The sequence below is a fragment of the Phalaenopsis equestris genome, unplaced genomic scaffold (assembly GCF_001263595.1).
Source record: "Phalaenopsis equestris unplaced genomic scaffold, ASM126359v1 Scaffold001278, whole genome shotgun sequence".
Taxonomy (NCBI): domain Eukaryota; kingdom Viridiplantae; phylum Streptophyta; class Magnoliopsida; order Asparagales; family Orchidaceae; genus Phalaenopsis; species Phalaenopsis equestris.
This window is the reverse complement of record NW_018165717.1, coordinates 265,083-283,069: the sequence shown is the minus strand read 5'-3', so window position 1 is coordinate 283,069 and position 17,987 is coordinate 265,083. Positions and strand designations below refer to the sequence as shown.

The window sequence follows — 17,987 nt, the reverse complement described above, 5'->3', positions numbered from 1 at the left end:
ACGTCACTAGTTGCAGCTAGCGAGGAAGTGGCGCCACCAGTTCCAGTGGATCCCGAGATAGAGATTCCAGCTGAGGTAATAGTAGTCGTTCTAGAATGTAGTGACCTCAATGTAATGAACGTTCAAAGAGAGTATGAAATTGTGGTACCTCAAGATATTGTTTTGCAGGCGTTGAGAAAAACTACATAAGGATTGACTTTGGAGGTCCATAAGGATCACGAGCATGAGGAGTTGATGTCGGATACAAGGCCGCCACAAATACAAGAAATACAACCTTTTCTGATGATAATACATCTTTCTGAGTTATCTCTATGGGGGAAGGTCCAACATTTTCGAAGAGGAGTCATTTGGTGCCATGTCGGGAATATCACGTGGAGTTATTCAGAGTCTATTTCCTGTTCTGCATGGTGCCCCACATCAGATGTCCAAACAAGAGAGATGAACTCCAGCGTTGCAATGGGCCCAAGGAGCTTGATGGGGATAAAAATTTTGTAGTGGAATCCATGTCCTATCTGTAGGGAAGAGGTCTCTTTTGAGGAGGAGCTAGCGAGAGTGGCACAACCTGTCACAGATTTGAAGCCAGAGTGAATTTCTCCTCACATACTAGCTTATCCGTTGCACCCAGCCGAGTACGAAGATTGGAAGAAGCAGGTTACAACTAGGTTGTTGCATCACTTGATTCATAGTAATACCTGTCTATCTACAATTCTAGCTCAGGTCGTGCCAAAGGTGGACGGATATCTCTTCTATCAAAATGTGCTTTGGAGCAACCACGTCTACTTGTTCGATATGCCAGAGGACTCGGCATCGTGCCTCGCGGAGCCTGAAGCTTCGACGAATGTGGTCATAGCTCCCCCAACTCCGGGAGACTGACACTGGGCTTCCTTCGCATGGATGCGGGAATGGGAGTTTCTTGCACGATTGCTGGAAGCATGCTAGCCGGCTGAACCGACTGACATATGGGGCTATTCTAAGATTTCAGAGGGCCGAGCAACGTCAAGTGGTCCATGCCGCTTTTCCTTTTGCATCTCCCGCTCGGATCAAGCAAGATTTGGGGAGAGGCGGCATTGCCGCCTGATCTTTTCCCCTCTTTTTCTCGTCGCCTTTCCTTTCTTATTTCCCACTTGGCTAGGTCTATTTATGTAATTGTTTTCTATATTTAGAGGGAGTTTTTGCTGTGATTTGATTTCAAATTTCTTGTGTGGAATCATTTTCTCTGTTCTAGGGCTATATCCAAGGAGTTGTTGGTGCTCTGACTGTATCTTACTTCGAGGTAGTGATTGTATCTCCCCTTTTATATTCCTTATTTTGTCTCCACCGTTTCCGTTGCCCCTTGCATTATCGATCCTGTTTCTGCTCAGCAACTTGCTGTCCCGCTCTTTTCTTTCCACTTTTCTCTACAACTAGCCGTCTGTCCCACTGCTCCCATATGTTGTCCCATCTTCTTGGCTTGCTACTCAACCTTCTAACCAACCTCCACCACAATTGGGCACACTCTCAAGGTGTTTGTTTATGTCATTTGTGTTTTGGTGATGTTATTTCTAGTTTGTGTGTGTTGTGGCCCTTATTTTTTATTAATAAAAGTTAATTTTTGTGGTTTGTGCATTTTCTCCTCCGACGTCACATTTGCTCGGCCCGAAAAATACTGTATATTCAGATCATAGTCTTTGATCACATCTAACTATCTTCCTTGCCTCAATTCAGTTACTTTTGTTTGAAAATGTATTTCACTTTAATGACCAATGAATACTTCGTATTTTACGCCATACAAATAATGTCGCCAAATCTTAAGAGCAAATACCACATTAGCTAATTCCAGATCATGCGCATATAGTTTCTTTCATGCAGCTTCAACTGTTTCGATGCATAGGCTATTTTTTTTTTATTCTGCATTAAAACCATATCAATGGGTAGAGCCCTTGATAACAGAAAGAGATGCTGTGTATGAATCACTCACATATTCTTTTTATTCTGCATTAAAACACAACCTAAGCCTCAATGATGCGTAACTATAAATCTGGAATCCTTCTGTGCCTGATGAAAGAGCTAACATTAGTGCAGTTGTCTTAATGATGCGTAACTCTTGAAAATTGTGCTCACATTCTGCTGTCCACTCAAACTGGACATATTTTCTCATTAGCTTGGATAACAACATAGCAATTTGTGAAAAAATATTTGACGAACCTCCTGTAATATTAAGCAAAACCAAGAAAACTACGAACCTCTATACTATTATTTGGAGTAAGTCATTCCATAATTGTCTTTATCTTCTAGGATCTACTGAAATTCTTTGACCACTGATGTGTCAAAAAATGCAATGCTTCACAGCCAAACTTCACATTTAAAAAATTTTACATATAAATGATTCTGTCTCAATAGTTGCAATACAATCCTCAAATACTTAGAATGATCATTATCAGTTCTTGAATATATTAAAATATTATCAATAAAAATGATAACAAACTGGTCCACATAATGAAAATTGCTGGAATATTGGTTAAGCCTGAAGACAATTAAGAATTCAAAATAATTATACCTGGTCCTAAAAGCTATTTTAATTGTACCTATTTTCTTGACTTTGACTTGATGGTATCCCGATGTCAGATAAATTCGGGAAAATACAATAGCACATTCTAATTGATTAAATAGATCTTTGACCCTTGGCAAAAGATATTCGTATTTGATTGTCACCTTGTTCAGCTCTCTATAATCAATACATAACCTCTTGGATCTATCTTTTTTCTTGAAAAATAACACTGGAACACTATAAGGTGAATTGTTTGGCCTAATGAAACCCTTAACTATCAATTGCTACAACTGACACCACAATTCTTGCAATTCCCTTGGAGCCATTCTATATAGAGATTTGAATATTGCAGATGTTCCTGACTGTACATTATTGCTGAACTCAGCTTCTTGTTATGGCGATAGCATTGACAATTATTCAGGACATACATAAAAAAATTCTAAAATTACTAGGATTTTCTTCAATTCTTGTACTTCTTTATTCAACACTTTTAATTTGGCTAAGATAATTAGTTCACCGCTTCACAAATACTTCACAACATTTGCTGCACTAATCAAGAACAACTGTGCATTTCGACCAGAAAGAATATAAAATAATTTTTCATCAGTTTATTTGAGTTTCACTTGCTTTTTCCAACATTCAATTATAACAAATTGCTTTACCAAGCAATCCATCCCCAGAATGACATCAAATGTCTGAATTGATATGATAATCAACTCTGCTGGTAACTTCTTATCATGAACATGAACATGCATTACACATTTTTTTATTGACATAAAAATTACTTCTCGAGGGCATAATAACACAAAGTAGGAGTAAAATGCATAAAATCATCATGTAAATTGACAACAAGCTCATAAAAAATAAAGCAATGTGATGCACCTGAATTAAATAGAACAGTGCCAAGCTAATATTGAATTAGGAGCGTACCTGCAACTACTTGAGATTCTTTGGCTTTTTGATGAGTAATTGCAAAAACTCGGTCTTTTACTAGTTTCAATTTTGCGTTATGAAGTTTCACCCTTCATTTGCATTAAAGAAATTCTCAAAAACTGAGTTCTGTTGGATTTACTACCTTTTAAATATTTCTAGGGCTGTCCCTGTACATGAATTGTCTATGATCCACTATCTTTCTTTTTTTCTTGTAGACAGTTCATTTGAATATGCCCTGATTGACCACATTTATAACAGTATCTGAACCAATCAAACACTGTCTAAAATATTTTTTTGCACATTTTTCACAAACAGGTTTTTCTGATTCGGGTTGCTTCTGCTTACTTTCTGATTTAATTTTCTTGATTTGGAAGTAGTCTCCCTTGCGGAAATTCTTTAGCTTGCTTGCGTAAAACTGCTATTGCTGATTGGAAAAATTCAACTCATTTTTGATTGTTATGGCCCTTTCGACTAGCATTGAGAAATTAATGATCTGAAATAGTGCTAAAGCCAACCTCATCTGATCTCTAACCATATAGAATTCTATGACATTTTCCTTTTAGGTGCTAATACTGTGAGTTGCATTTTTAGAAAGAGAAGTAAATTATGCCTTCTATTGCATAACAATCTTGGACACCTTAGTTAAATTGAAAAATACTTCTTGCGGCTCTAATTTGGCTTAAGACAGAATGAATCAATCTTTGAAGGCTCTGATTAAGTCATCTCATTGAATTTGTGGAAAAGGTATTTGCTGAAATTTTTCTTTATACTGCGTTTGCTACCACCTTTCTGCCTCGCCCTTTAGCATGACAGTAGCAAACACTACTTTTCTGTTTTTCGGACAAATCATACCATCCAAAATTTTTTCGGTCTTCAGGAGCCAATCTTCAACAACTGTAGGGTCAATGCACCCTTGGATGCAGTTGGCTTGAAAGACTGAAATATCTTCAAGTGTCAATTCGCTTTTGCCCCAGGTTTAGATCTGGACCCTGTATTAGTGAAAAATCTTTCGATAACAACCATTTTTTTGACCATTTGTTATATCAATTGTAATATACCCTATAACTCAGTTGTTTTGGTGTCTGCAATTATCTTATTTTGATTTTCATTTCTGTTCAAAACATTTCTAGATCATACTTCTTATTATGCACCCGACCTACGAGATTGATCCTCAGTACTTTTAGGTTTTCTTTCGAAATATTTTTTTGTCTTGGTACAATTTATTATTTAAATACAATTTATCATATAATATTATGTTGTGCATGCATGATAACTTAAGTCGTATTAGATACCCACCCCAAATTCATCAACTTATAGCTTTGTATAATCAATTCATATTTGGTCTCTTTTTTATTTCTTCTAAATCCAACACGCTTCTATCATTCCTTTCATCCAATAATCATGTTTTGATGCCACTTTCTGTTACACTCGAACTAACCCCCTGGTAAGTCAATCGAGGTGCAACAAATGATGGTTATTTGGTCAGACTAACTTTGACCAGTGCTCATCCTGACTTGTATAATCAATACCTAGTGAGTGATGAATTCGTCTAACTAGATCATGGTAACATACATGATACATTGAATTTTATAACTCATTCATATACATTCTCGGGAGCATTGAAATTATATCGCCAAAAACATACAATTTATATAGAATTGCTAAGGGTGCATTTGGAGGAGCTTAGTGGCGTTTTAAAAATGCTACCGGCAGTTGGAAATCATGTATATCGGGCGTTTTTAAAAACGTCGTTCTCAAGTTTACATTAAATGCGACCCGCGCTTTATTTGACTGAAAGACAAATCTCGCCCTCGATCCCTCTGCCCTAACTCTCGTTCGCCTTCGTCTGCCTCCTCCTCTTGCACAGATCTCTCAACCCCATCGCCTTCGTCTGCCTCCTCTCGTACGACTATCAACCTTTCGCTCGTCTGTAAGATTCATAACTTTTTCTTCGCTTGGAATGGTTTGTAACTTGCGATACTTTCCTGTGAGGCTTGAAATTTCTGCTTACGCTATTCCTTAGATGGTGCCAGCCGACGAGCAGGCCTTTACATGGATGCTTGCTTTACGGGCATGTTGGATTCATAAAGTTTATCTGTTCAATTGAATTGCTCTCTACCATTTTATTTAAATATTAATTTTGGAGCTGGATGTTCCTCTAACAGATTTCACTACTTGGGAGAAAAAGTTTCAAGGTGTAGAGTATAATATTTTTTGAACAGGCCTTTACGTAATGATTTCATCTTCAATGCCAATAAAGAAGAGGATCTGTTACAGTAATGGAAGAATTAAAAAAGATTGGATGTATCCATAAAGATGTAATTATTCCGTAGAAAAAAGATTATTAACAGAAGATATGGATGTATCCAATATAATAAAAGTATGTATCTAAAATTTCTCTCTAAAAATATCATGCAAAAGCTGTATGAAGACACACCTGACTACTCGTCTCGGTGCTCGTTGCCCATACCTGAAAGGTAATAATAAAGAATGAGCAATAATGTGCTCAAAGAAATAATCAATGGTCTGTGGATTTTGACCCACAAACGACAGTGCCAATCATTCCGCTTTGGATTCACCTCCCTGGTATGAAAATTTGATTATTTTTCTCAAAAATTATTGTACTCTATTGCCTCAGCTTATGGTAAGCCACTCAAGATGGATATTCCTACTTTTAATTTTTCCCGTCCATCTGAAGCCAGAGTATTTGTTGAAAGAAACATTACTTCTTCTGCTTCTGAGGAAATTTGGTTAAACACACAACACCATAAAATTTTGACAGAAGGTAGAGATTGAGCCTTTTTCCTTCATATTGTTTGAATTGTCGTATGTTCTTCCACTCCAGTTCTCAATGCCATCATCTACAACCCCACCTCAGACCAAAAAAGTAAAGTGCTCCGCTATAGGCAGTGATTCCATCTCCTCCTGATCAGCTCCAAGTTATTGACACTATTGATCATCAAAATGATACACCTGAAGACGTCATTATCCCCGCGGACAATATGCAACCATTCAGTCTCCACACAATGCTGTAGCTCCCCCGTCTTTGAAACCTCCTATCGTGCAGGCGAGGGAGATTCTTCAGACTCCGCCTGCCTTAGAACCTATCACTGATATTACAAATGAAAATACTTCTACTGCTTCACTACCTCATAAGGTCCAGAAAGATGTCAATATTACTCAAACTCATGGGGATCATGATGTGCAACGACCTATACCTGTCTGACCACTTTTGGACCAATTCATTGATCAGATGAGTCAATCATCTGATAAGGAATGACAGGTCTACACATCTAGGAAGAAGAAGAATGATGGAAACCTACTTGAACTCATAAATCTGATGGATGATACTTTGGTTACTTCGGGTAATGGTACGCACCTTACCAATTTGTTAGCCGGCTCCCTTCCGAGAACTAGGGTAGAGGGAGGACTAAAGTGGGGCGTCCCTAACACTTTTACTCCTGTTGGTGGTTTTTTATTATTATGTGTCTTTGCTTTATTGGGTTGTTGTGTTGTATTGTGTGAGTTGGGCTTTCTTTTATGTCCTCTCATACAACCTGTCTGTACATTTTCTTCTTTAATATATTAGCCCTTGGGCTTTTTTAAAAAGAAAAAAAATAATCAGAGTTTACATAAAATTTTATATATAGAAAATAAACAACGTGAATGCCCGTATGAAATTGTACATCTCTATACACTAGTCATAACATGCTAGCACAATGGAAACATGAAAATAGAGCATGTAGCATACAAATAAAAACCGTAGTGTAACATATAGGTTGTAAACATGAAATCATAAATATAATAAAAAACATATTCATAAGTATGTTTATAAGTTATTTATCATATATAATTATAACAATTTCATTTCATAGTCATATCACTTGTTTAATGTATATGACTAAACTATTTTCACGTCCTTTTATAACAATAGTTGTCATTCTGCCCTAAAGGCTATATAAATTATCGATAAAGGTTTGGCTTCTCCCATCATAAAAATTACCAATAGCCCACGCATACCCACAGTTCTCAGAGTTCGTCTCTGTATAAATATTAGGATTTGGAAATTCTGCATTGTAGTTATAAACACTCATGTAATAGTATGCCCGTAACATTTCTCATGATATTTCTTAAAACATAATACCTGTAACATAGATTAAGAAACATTTCATATACATGTATGAATCATATGAATACCTGTAATGTATCATAACATATCATAACATCACATATATAGTTAAAGAAGTCAACTTGTAATCATACATTTCCGAGCATGTACTCATCTATAATATGCAGGAATTTCTAAATGCATCCGTGTCAAATGAGAAATCATATGAAAAACTATAGAAGATTTTTTTTTTAAATTAACACAAGATTTTTCACCTGACTTGGAGGAGCAACCCTAAGACGAGTTCCCATACGCTCGTGTTGAGCTCGTTGCCTCATATAGATAGTCTGAAAATTCTTAAGCATCACGGGTTTTCATAAAATTTGGGCTCATAACCTGCATTAACTCAAAACATAACTTATTTCCCCAAAACATACCTCAAATGAGTTTCTCAGCATAAATTCGTCTTTCCAAAATCGTCTATTTCTCTCCCCAACTCTTCCTAGCACCCTATTCTTCACTCTTCCTCTGCTGATTTCGCGCTAAAACCCTTATGAAAGCTTGCAAACCATTTTTGATGCTTTTGACACAGGATCGACGTCACTAAAGACTGTCAGAAATGAAAAATGCTTTAAAAATGAGGCAAACTTCAGTACAGAAAGGTGAGGAGGGAGATTTAAGTCTCAAATAATGTGAAAGAGGGATTCATTCCTTTTAATTTCGTCCCCGATGCCCTTGCCGTGAACTGTGGCCTCCGATTTGTTGCTTGCACCCCTTGCACTATAGCAAGGGTCATAGCTCCTCTATCGAGCTGTTGTCAAGTCGATGCCTTAATGGAGAGTGGAAAATGAGAGAGAGAGAAGGGATTCAGGAGAGGGGAAGGAAATCGAAGCTTGTAGCCCTATTAGACCGAACGAATTGAATAAAAGGTATGGATGTTGGTTGTGAACAGTGGAGCTGCGAGATTAATAGGATTATGGATAATAGAAGTTTAATTAATTTAATTATACTTATAACTCCAATGTTTTATTTTCTAATCCGTTAACAATTGTCATACTTGATTTCTTAGTGCATTTTTGGGATCACTTTGTATTCTATTTTGTTTTCATTTTTAGTCTGTCTTATTTTTATTTTCTATTTTTAGAAAATGTATTTGATACTGTTATGATTTATATGTTTTTAAAATTAAAAAAAATAATAAAATACATTTGGTTGGGTAATTTCTATTTTTTTTAAGAAAAAAACTACTACTTATGAAATGGTTGGGTCTACGTACACTCCAGCATTAAGCTTTACCTCCAATGACGTATATGACGTCTTCCTTGCTCTAACGAACAAGAAACATTATCTGTGGGCGGGTAGGCAGCAAGCGGCGGTGTGCGCCGAGTGGCTGCTGAAGCTGGCTGGGGCAGGCATCGACCGACGACAACTGGCGCCAGACGATGCCTTCAGCTGTTTGGCGGGCAGCGACGAGGGGCAGAGGCTGCGCCGGGCGAAAACCGACAAGATGAAGGCAGGCGAGCGTGGGCCAGCTGTGGCGGCTGGCGGCGGGTAGCAGAGCCTCGCACAAAAAATCATCCGAAAAACGTGTTTTTAAAACACCAAAAATACAATTTCTTTGTTTTTGATGTTTTTAAAACAAGTTTTTTATGTGTTCTGAAATAAAATTAAAAAAAATAAAAAAATGAATAAACAAACATTATATTTGAGTTTGTTTATTGTTTTTTGTTTTCAAAAACAAATTACAGAAAATAGAAAGTGATCTCAAACAGAGCCTAAACTTTTGGGCATTACAAGTTTATTTTCAGCTATTGTTTGAGGTGGAAGAAATCTCATAAACATGTGTACATTGGTGTTCTTATTTAGTATCATAAAGGATGAACTTCTTCGTTCGACATCACCTGCGAACTTTCTTATATACATCTTTTCATTACATGTTCGTAATATGTATTATTTTTTATGAGATATTATATGTTTATCTGCTAATGACTGAAATTTAGAAGTTATGCTATAATCATATACTATCTTACTTAGAGAAACTATTTTGTAGCCATCCATATAATAATGTTGACATGTATGTTTCTTTCTCAAAAAAATAAAATATTAGTTATAACATAAAATAAATTGTTATTGAATGTAAATACGGCTCTAATCGAGTTGTGTTTGTCCTGCATTGGACTTGACTTTGCTATATTATGAGTTGTTTATATATGACTTGAGCTCGAGCAGAGCTTTCACATATATCTTCATTTTATTAAAATTTTTAATAATTGTATTTGACTTATACTTGATTTGTTTATATTAGTTGAATGAGTTTTTGAACGAGTTAAATGAGTACTTGATTTTCATAAAATTTATTAACAAATAATTCTACAAATCCAAACATATAAGTAATTAAATTAATTTTGAATTAGTATCCAACTTATTTATACAAATTAAATAAAATAATAATAAGCTACTGTTAAGAAATAAAGAAATAAGAAGCGATTGTATTGAATTATATTATATCGTGATAATAATTTATAAATTATTTATTAAACTTATAATTAAATAAGTTCTAATTAATCATATTTTTTTAAAAGATATATCATATATGACATAATTTATCATGGATTTACTTTAGGGCATTTAACTTGTTACTTATTAAACTATAAACGAATTTGTTCGTGAACATACATAAACAATTTGGACTGTGTTTAAATTTGGTTTATTTAACTTTCGAGTTTTTAAAAAATCTTCTGAAGTTGGGCTTTATTGGCTCTACTTGATCAAGTTGGTTTCGCCAGAATCGTTAGCTCAGTGCTGCAACAAATTTATGATTGACTCCTATATTGCTTCGGGCCTTCTTCCTTTACGTGATTAATTGATCGAGTTATATCGTTGCTCGATCACAGAAACTCACGCAAATAGCTTCACTCACTTAATTGTTCATCATTGTTTGACTTCACTAAGAAACTTGATCTTGCTTGAGCTCGTCCGACATGCACTTACTCACTGGACTCGCATACCATCTTTCTCTCAAGCACTCTGTGCTTTGCATTAGGTGAAATCATCCACTCCGTCTCTTATGCTCCTTCGTTCTTTGGAAATTGAGGTGCATTGGTTCACCGTTCTACTTTGTCCACCTTATTTGCCCCTTCAATTCCTTGCCCTCACTCCTTTGCCTACTCTTCCTCTCTCGCTATCGATTATGATTTATGGGAGTTAAGACGCGCATGCTCTCTCGTTTTTTCCTTTTCATGATTGCCTTCTTAACTTATTAATGACTGACAGTTGGTTGGATTTTTTTTTCTAGGATATTACAGGAAGATAGTAAACCTGATCTTATATTATAAATGAGAATTTCTATAGACATCTTATGTACAATATTGCTTTCCCAAAAAACAGGGGATAAATGAGCTGATACTAGCATAGGAATGTGCTTAGCTTGATAACCTATTTGCTAAGCTCGAATGCCACTCATACTTACTCAACATAATTCAAGCTTGAACTCAAACATGGGATATTAACCTTCAATGTGAATTGTATTTCTATCATAGAGATTGTTCACAACAATTTTAAGTTTTAATTTGAATACCTAAACCACACTATCATAGAAGGAGAAGAGGGGTGGCCTTCTTTTGTCAGCAACAATAGTTGAGAATGTCTAACATTACTTTAATTTTAAATCTAGTAAAGCTTTTGGGTGTTTCGTCATGCTCTATTATGTGAATGATTTTTTTATCGTGGATGTTACGTGATGTCCACATTTTGATTATTTTGTGGAATTATCTGCTACTCTTGTTTGAGTTGTGCTTTCACAGATTTATTTTCTCTACGTGAACTAATCTACTCTATTTTCTCTTGTTCTATTTTTGGATAATCACTTCATGAGGATTTTGATATTTTGCTAAACTCTCTAGGATAGTTGTGCCTAGGGTCCTAGTATATATGGATGTTATTATCCGTATAAAGAAGATTTATATTGAATTTACATTTGGTTACTAGTAGAAGATAGATTTTGCGAAGTTTTTGATCAAAACTTCTTAGGATGCTGCAGGGCTAACCTAGAATTGCCATCCTTGCAACCATGCAAAAGGTATCAATCAAATGATCTAAAAAATTCTTCAAATATAATGGTTGTAGTTCTGATTGTTTATGATTTGATTTGTAGTCAAAACATGGAACCACTTTAGTTCTTAAAGGGATAAAATATTCTTAGAGCCATAAAATCTAGGGAAAAGGATGTATAAAACTTCAAGACAAATTTGAGAAAGGTATAAGAAAACTCTTCAATGAAGAATGCTATCAAGAGGAAGGAACTTGAATCATCTTTGGGTTGCATCTGAGTTGGTGGTGCATAGGAGACACTTCATGGGATTAAAAACATATACAAAGAAATTATGTTATTGAAAATATCCAGCTGGTCAGAGGAATCAACAAATGCTCTTACAGGTCTCGAGCTAATGAACTTTAAACTTCAATGTTTCAACTTCCTCCAGTATTTTGTGGAGAAGGGAATTTTGTGTGAATGAATGGTAGCTTGAGGTTAAATGCTAAGGGAACATCCTTGATTTGAACCCCCATGCTGTTACTGGTAAAGTGAGAAGCTTATTTGGCAAAGGAGACTTGCATGACTTCAGCAGGCTGGGTATTTACTGCAAAGGCTCTTCATGTGGTAATCAAATTAGCGTTGGTTAATAAAGGCATTACTTATAGAGGAACCGGTGGGGTAGAATTTAGGTTGAGAATGAAACTGATTTGGAGCAGCATCATTTGGTGGATGTTGATTTACCATAGATTCTTTTCACTCTAATAAAAACAGATTTTTCCACAGATGGCACTAAGAAATTTGAATGGTGGAACGTTACTTTTCTTTGCTAACCATGGAAAAAGTGACATTTAGCATTTCAAATTGAGAGATACGAGAAAGTATCGTGTTTTTGTTGCTCTATGAGGAAATATAGAATAAAAGAGAAGCATTGAGAAAAGTAGATAGATTTATAGTGGTTTGCACACTTTGAGAGAAAGCTAGTAAAATATTCCATCTTGCACCTATGTAGGATAACAACAATAATCTTGACTGTTTATAGGATTTGCTCTAGAGTGTTGAAAGGAAGAGATTCGAGTGAACTGATAAGATTACAATATTATGTCCAAGAGAAAAATACAAATGCAGTAGCTATTTTAGATGGGAAAACGAGAAGAGTATCTTTGGCCTCAGCGGTTTATTATTGAGAACTTGATGGAAGCTTTTAGTAATCATGTAAACAAAGTTTCCAATATTTAATAATGACTTGATTGCTTTTGTAAGTGAAAGGGAGAATACTCGAAGCATTGTGGTTTGGTTCTGTAGTGGAGAATGCAATATGAAAGCTTGGGAATTTTTCTCCTCATCCATATTCTGTAACCATTAAATGACTCTCATGATGGGGTATTTATAAATGTAAGGGATCTTTAAAATTTAGGTTTGCTAATGATGGTGATGTTGTAGAATAGTTCTTGTATCACTTAAAATGAGCAAATAGTTATGTCATACATAATTGTATTATAAAGCACCTAATTTGGAATTTGAATAAATCTCTATGACATAATACATTGATTGGGCATCATATCAATTGATGGTAAAGGCTCTCTTAAATAATGCTAGGAACAATGAATATTTTTACAATCTTGACATTCCCTAGGTACTCTGGAAGCAAAGAATGAATTGACACAGGCATGCATTCCTTGCCACGATGATAAATGCATTGTTCTGGTTCATGAATGAGCTTTAGTTGTGGTACTTCACATTTAATGTTTTGGCTTTGCTAGTGGCGAGGTCAATGCCAGAAATTTTCAATTAAGAATGCTAAAATTAAATCCAACCTTGCTCACTATTGTAGGATTTTGTTTAAGGTCGGGTTTAGGGTGAAATTTGAATTTGATTTAAGGTTAATTTCCTTTTTTTTTTTTTTTGAATAGATTAAATTCATTCAAAATTTAATGGCTAAGAATGAATTTTACCAGAACAATTTGCAGCCTTAGGCTAGGGAGCTTGTGTCACGACCTTGCTGGGGTCGTGCAACTTGTTTCCTTTTAATTAATACTTGCTATGATACTTGTTTAATATGAAATTCTTGATCTTTCTGACACATTTTTTAGGGTTAAATTTTATCAAGAGAATACACTATACTGATTATATGTTTCTTTTGCATGCCTCTCTTCGTGCACTTCCACCAGTGCAGTATATTAGGAGAGGTTGATATAATATATTAAGTTTATTGACTTTATTAAAAACTTTACCACTTATAGTCACATAATAATCTGAGTGAATGTAGGGTTAGGTTGCATATTTCAACCCTTCCTTAAACCCTACCTTGGTTGGAGCTAATGCATTATTAAGACCTCAATTTATTTTAAATGGTTTTCAAGCTCAATTCTTTCGTTGAAGCACCTTCTTAATGCTCAAAATGTCAAAATAGTGGTTGACTAGGCCAGTTTGTCTCACTTAACTGATAATTAAGTTTGACTTTGTTAGTCCAACATAGGCATTGTTTGGGCTTCTTATCATCCTAGAGGTAAATTTTGTCATCATCATTACCCTTGTTCCAACATCTTAGCTTTAGCTTTATGCATCCTCATTTATCATTCACAATTATGTTCTACTGTCTGAGTTCTTAACTTTATTCTTCACAAATCATTTTGAACTACTTCTATCTGCATAACCTTTGGTCCATCCCTTCTCTCTCATAATTCTTAGTAATTTATGTACTCATCTAATGATCTTATTTTTTATGCTTTATTTTACATGCCAAAACTCTTGAAGTTAAATCTGGAGGTAAGTTTTGTACTTGATGTATATCCATAGTGTGTTTAGGTTTCTGCCGAGGTGTATTATTACTTGGGTTTTGCATTGATGGATTCAGTATCTGAGTTTTAATAGTTTCTTCGGTTAAAAATTCTTGAGTAATTTGTTACTTGTTTTGGAAAACGGTTTGCCTTGCTATTTTTGTCATATTTACTAGGTCTTAAACTGGGTTTCTAATTATGTGTTTGTTATTGGTATATCAGGTTTAAATGTTTTTCTCTTTTGTTTGGTAACCTTTTGATGGCTTATCCTAATGTCTAATATGCCTACCATTTAGGATTTGCACTCAAAGAAACATTATCAAATTGAAAGGTCCAACTTTTCTTTACATAATTGGATGACGTGATATTGTCTATGTTTCATTCTTTCTACTGCAGAAGAGATCCATGTTTTCCCTTTTCTTCTGGTCATTATAAAAATACTAACTTGAAATCGTGAATTTGGTGCTGTTATGTATTTATTAATTAATGTATTAATCAGATTACTTTGCAATTCAAAGGTTTTGGGTTGGAGTGAGATTTCAGCATTTTCACTTTATTCGGAAGGTTGGAAGAGTGGCTTCCATGGAAGAATTTGCTATTGCATCATGGATGATTGCATGTGCGTGCCAGTCTGACTGCCAGGAAAATCTATTAAATTCGATGTTGTCTACTGAACCTTCTTGGCTAGAATTGCGCAATTTGGGTGTGGGATTTTGGTTGACGAATGTATCCCAGCTAAGGGCAAGAGTAAGAATGGGTTTGTCTTGGCCAGTCTTACATTTTTTAAGGTTATTGTATAATTTTATCTTGTTCGGCGAAAGGTCTTATAAAAAATTTTTTGACTTGATGAAAATACTTAAGATTTACATTTTTATTATCCCTCATAGTCTTACTGGTATTATATTGAAAATTGTTGATACATTAAATTAACTTATTCTCATTTTTGGCAAATTTATGCTTCAGGCTAATTTATTGTTTTGATACTTATTGATTATCTCATGGTTTTATGCTGCCAAGGTCTTGTAACGCATAGAATCAGAATGCCAGTTTACATGGGCCCGTTATTTATACTTTCAGGCCATTAGCACTCAAAATTTTTTCTTTAATCTGTGTTTTCGTACTTGCAATGGTGGGGTCTTTTCAGTTTTTAAAATAATACATCTTGCCTTCTACATCCACGCTGTTGAAGTTTGCAATGGTAGTGTGGGCCTTGTTTTTGGCATGAATAGGCACAAAGTTTACTCATAAGTAGCTCATAGAAAAATGCTTAATTTTTTTGCTTACGCTGTTCACTAAATGCAATCTATGCAGATTTTTAGAAGTGACATTCTGCATTTTAGAAGTAGTCGTCTAAGAGGAAAATTTTCAAATCATGTATACATTCCTTGCAGTTAGTTACGGACTGACATCAAGCTTTTCATTTTTCTGGAAGAGTGCCGGTGGCCTATTTCCTTTATAGATATTGGAGTTTGGCCATTTTAGGGCAATGAAAGTATGCTAGACTTCTTTTCCTTTAACAGAGCTTCATTACAGCTAAATTGAATTGTATCAATTACTATGAGTAAATCTTATGGTTATTATTTTGATTGTGGTAATCAAATGACTGGTATATCACCGTATGCAAACTTTTTTGAATAAAATCCTGGTTCTAGTATATTTAAACATCATTGAGCTACTGTTTGGGCCTTGAATATTCAATGAGCACAAGTTGTTCTTAACTTCTCCATTTAACTGTGAAGCTTGAACTTGAACATTCATGCTGGAGGCATAATCATACGACAAAGCTGTAACTGGAACTAATATTCTAAGGATTGATATAAGCATTCTCAAAGTAGCATAAATTCCCAAGGATGGAAAACATAATTAATAGATGTGGTATAAGTTTACAAAGTTCCTCCATTCGGAAGGTATTTTGTTTTTCTTTTATAACAATTGTTTCCTTGGGTTCTAAACAGAATTGTAAACTTTTGTCCCTTTTGCCTGCTCCTACAACCCTGTAGATTTGGTTGACTCTCCTCAAGCTTTCACATAAATATAAGCAAAATATCTGATTCCTTGTGCATGTATCTATTTAAAGTGAATCTCTTTTGTTTGTTTGTTTCTTTCCTGTTTCAATAAACATCTGAAGTCCATGCAAGCATTATTCGGAAAGGCTTATTGTATATTCTCTGCGGTGTTATTTCTTTTGTGCTATCTTTGAAGTGATTTTCTTGAATTAAATTGTCTGTATTCTCTGATCACGTCTATTCATGGTTGAAATACTTTTCTCAAAATTTTTTCTGAGCTTCCATGCTAACATTTCAGGTTGAAGCATCTTAATGTTATCCTTCCGTTTAAATTTTACAATGACACTCGAACAATAATTGCTAATAATTCAACACTTCTTCATTACTTTTCTTTCGTTTGTTATTGCTACAGATGGAGAAGCTAGCCAGACTTCAGTATCTCAAGCGGAAGAATCCCAAGGACTGTGCACTTTTATACTTAGCACTGAATAGGCTCCAAGTTTTGGCTGGACTTTTCAAGATCAGCAATGATGAGAAAGACAAAATTTTATTTGGATTCCTCTCAAGAAACTTTAAGGTACCATGCTGGCATAATGATATTTAATTGTGCCTTATGTTATGCACATTCTGGTCGGTGATTGAGTTAACGCATGCTTTACCAATTGATTCTTGCTTCAGGTTAGGCGTTTTATTTCTTGGATGAGCTCATTCTAGTCATAGGTGGTTTGCTTGTATATGAATATTTTAAATTTATTTGTTAAAATATGACTTTTCATATGTAGAAAATTAAACGATGGAAAGAATTCTCAAGAAATAGTTAGGGGGCGGGTGGCGGCCGGGGGTTTTTTGGGGGGGGGCTATAGATACAAATCCTGGATGCATTACAAAATTAAAAATAAAAAAATAAAAAAAGGAGAAAAAAATACGTAGGGGCTGGTGATCCTACAGGAAAGCATGTGGATTGCAATCTGAGGGTTATTGGGAGACAAATTTAATGGCACAAAGTATTGATTCGTATGCCTTAATTGTTTTGCTATATATACAACTCCTAAAGGCATCACAACATAAAATTAAATTAAAGAAAGAGAAAAAAATAGTTTGGGGACGGTGATCCTACAGGAAAGCACACGAATTGCTATATGAGGGCTATAGGTAGACAAATCTAAGAGTACATTGCTTTGATCTGCATGCCATAAATTATTTGCTATCTGAGGTGGTCATAGAGAAACAATCCAATGATACAAAGTCATGATCCTTGTGCCTTAATTTTTTTGTTATGATTGGAGCATAGCTTCAACACTCTCCATAATGCTAGATGGTAGAGATCTATCATTCTAAGTTTGCTTTTGATATTTTTAAATGTTGGGTTGCCGAGTCCTTTGGTGAATAAGCCAGCCAATTGATTTTCTATGCTCAATATATGAAGTGAAAATCATGTCCCTTCAATTTGTCTTTTATAAAGTGCCTATTAACTTTAACATGCTTAGTGCAATCATGTTACTTTGGATTGTGTGTAAATGGTGATTTGTTATCACAATATATGTTTATAGGCTTTTTCATTTAGTTTTTAAATCTTCTAATATGATTTTAACCTTTAAATCCC

At 35.0% G+C, this 17,987-nt stretch overlaps 1 protein-coding gene across 3 annotated transcripts in view; it reads left to right on the top strand.

Annotated features, from left to right (window-relative positions):
• The window catches only part of LOC110033754, a 38,029-nt gene extending 21,136 nt beyond the window's left edge, over window positions 1-16,893 (top strand). The window contains exons 4-5 of one of the 3 annotated variants that reach the window (XM_020737829.1): window positions 14,897-15,166; window positions 16,797-16,893. In XM_020737829.1, the coding sequence (XP_020593488.1) occupies window positions 14,897-15,166; window positions 16,797-16,809 (283 nt within the window). In that variant the 3' untranslated portion in view covers window positions 16,810-16,893. Of the gene's footprint in view, window positions 1-14,877; window positions 15,167-16,796 lie in introns of those variants that run through there. The other 2 variants (XM_020737833.1, XM_020737830.1) reach the window with 2 other exon arrangements.
• Window positions 16,894-17,987: the final 1,094 nt, after the last annotated feature.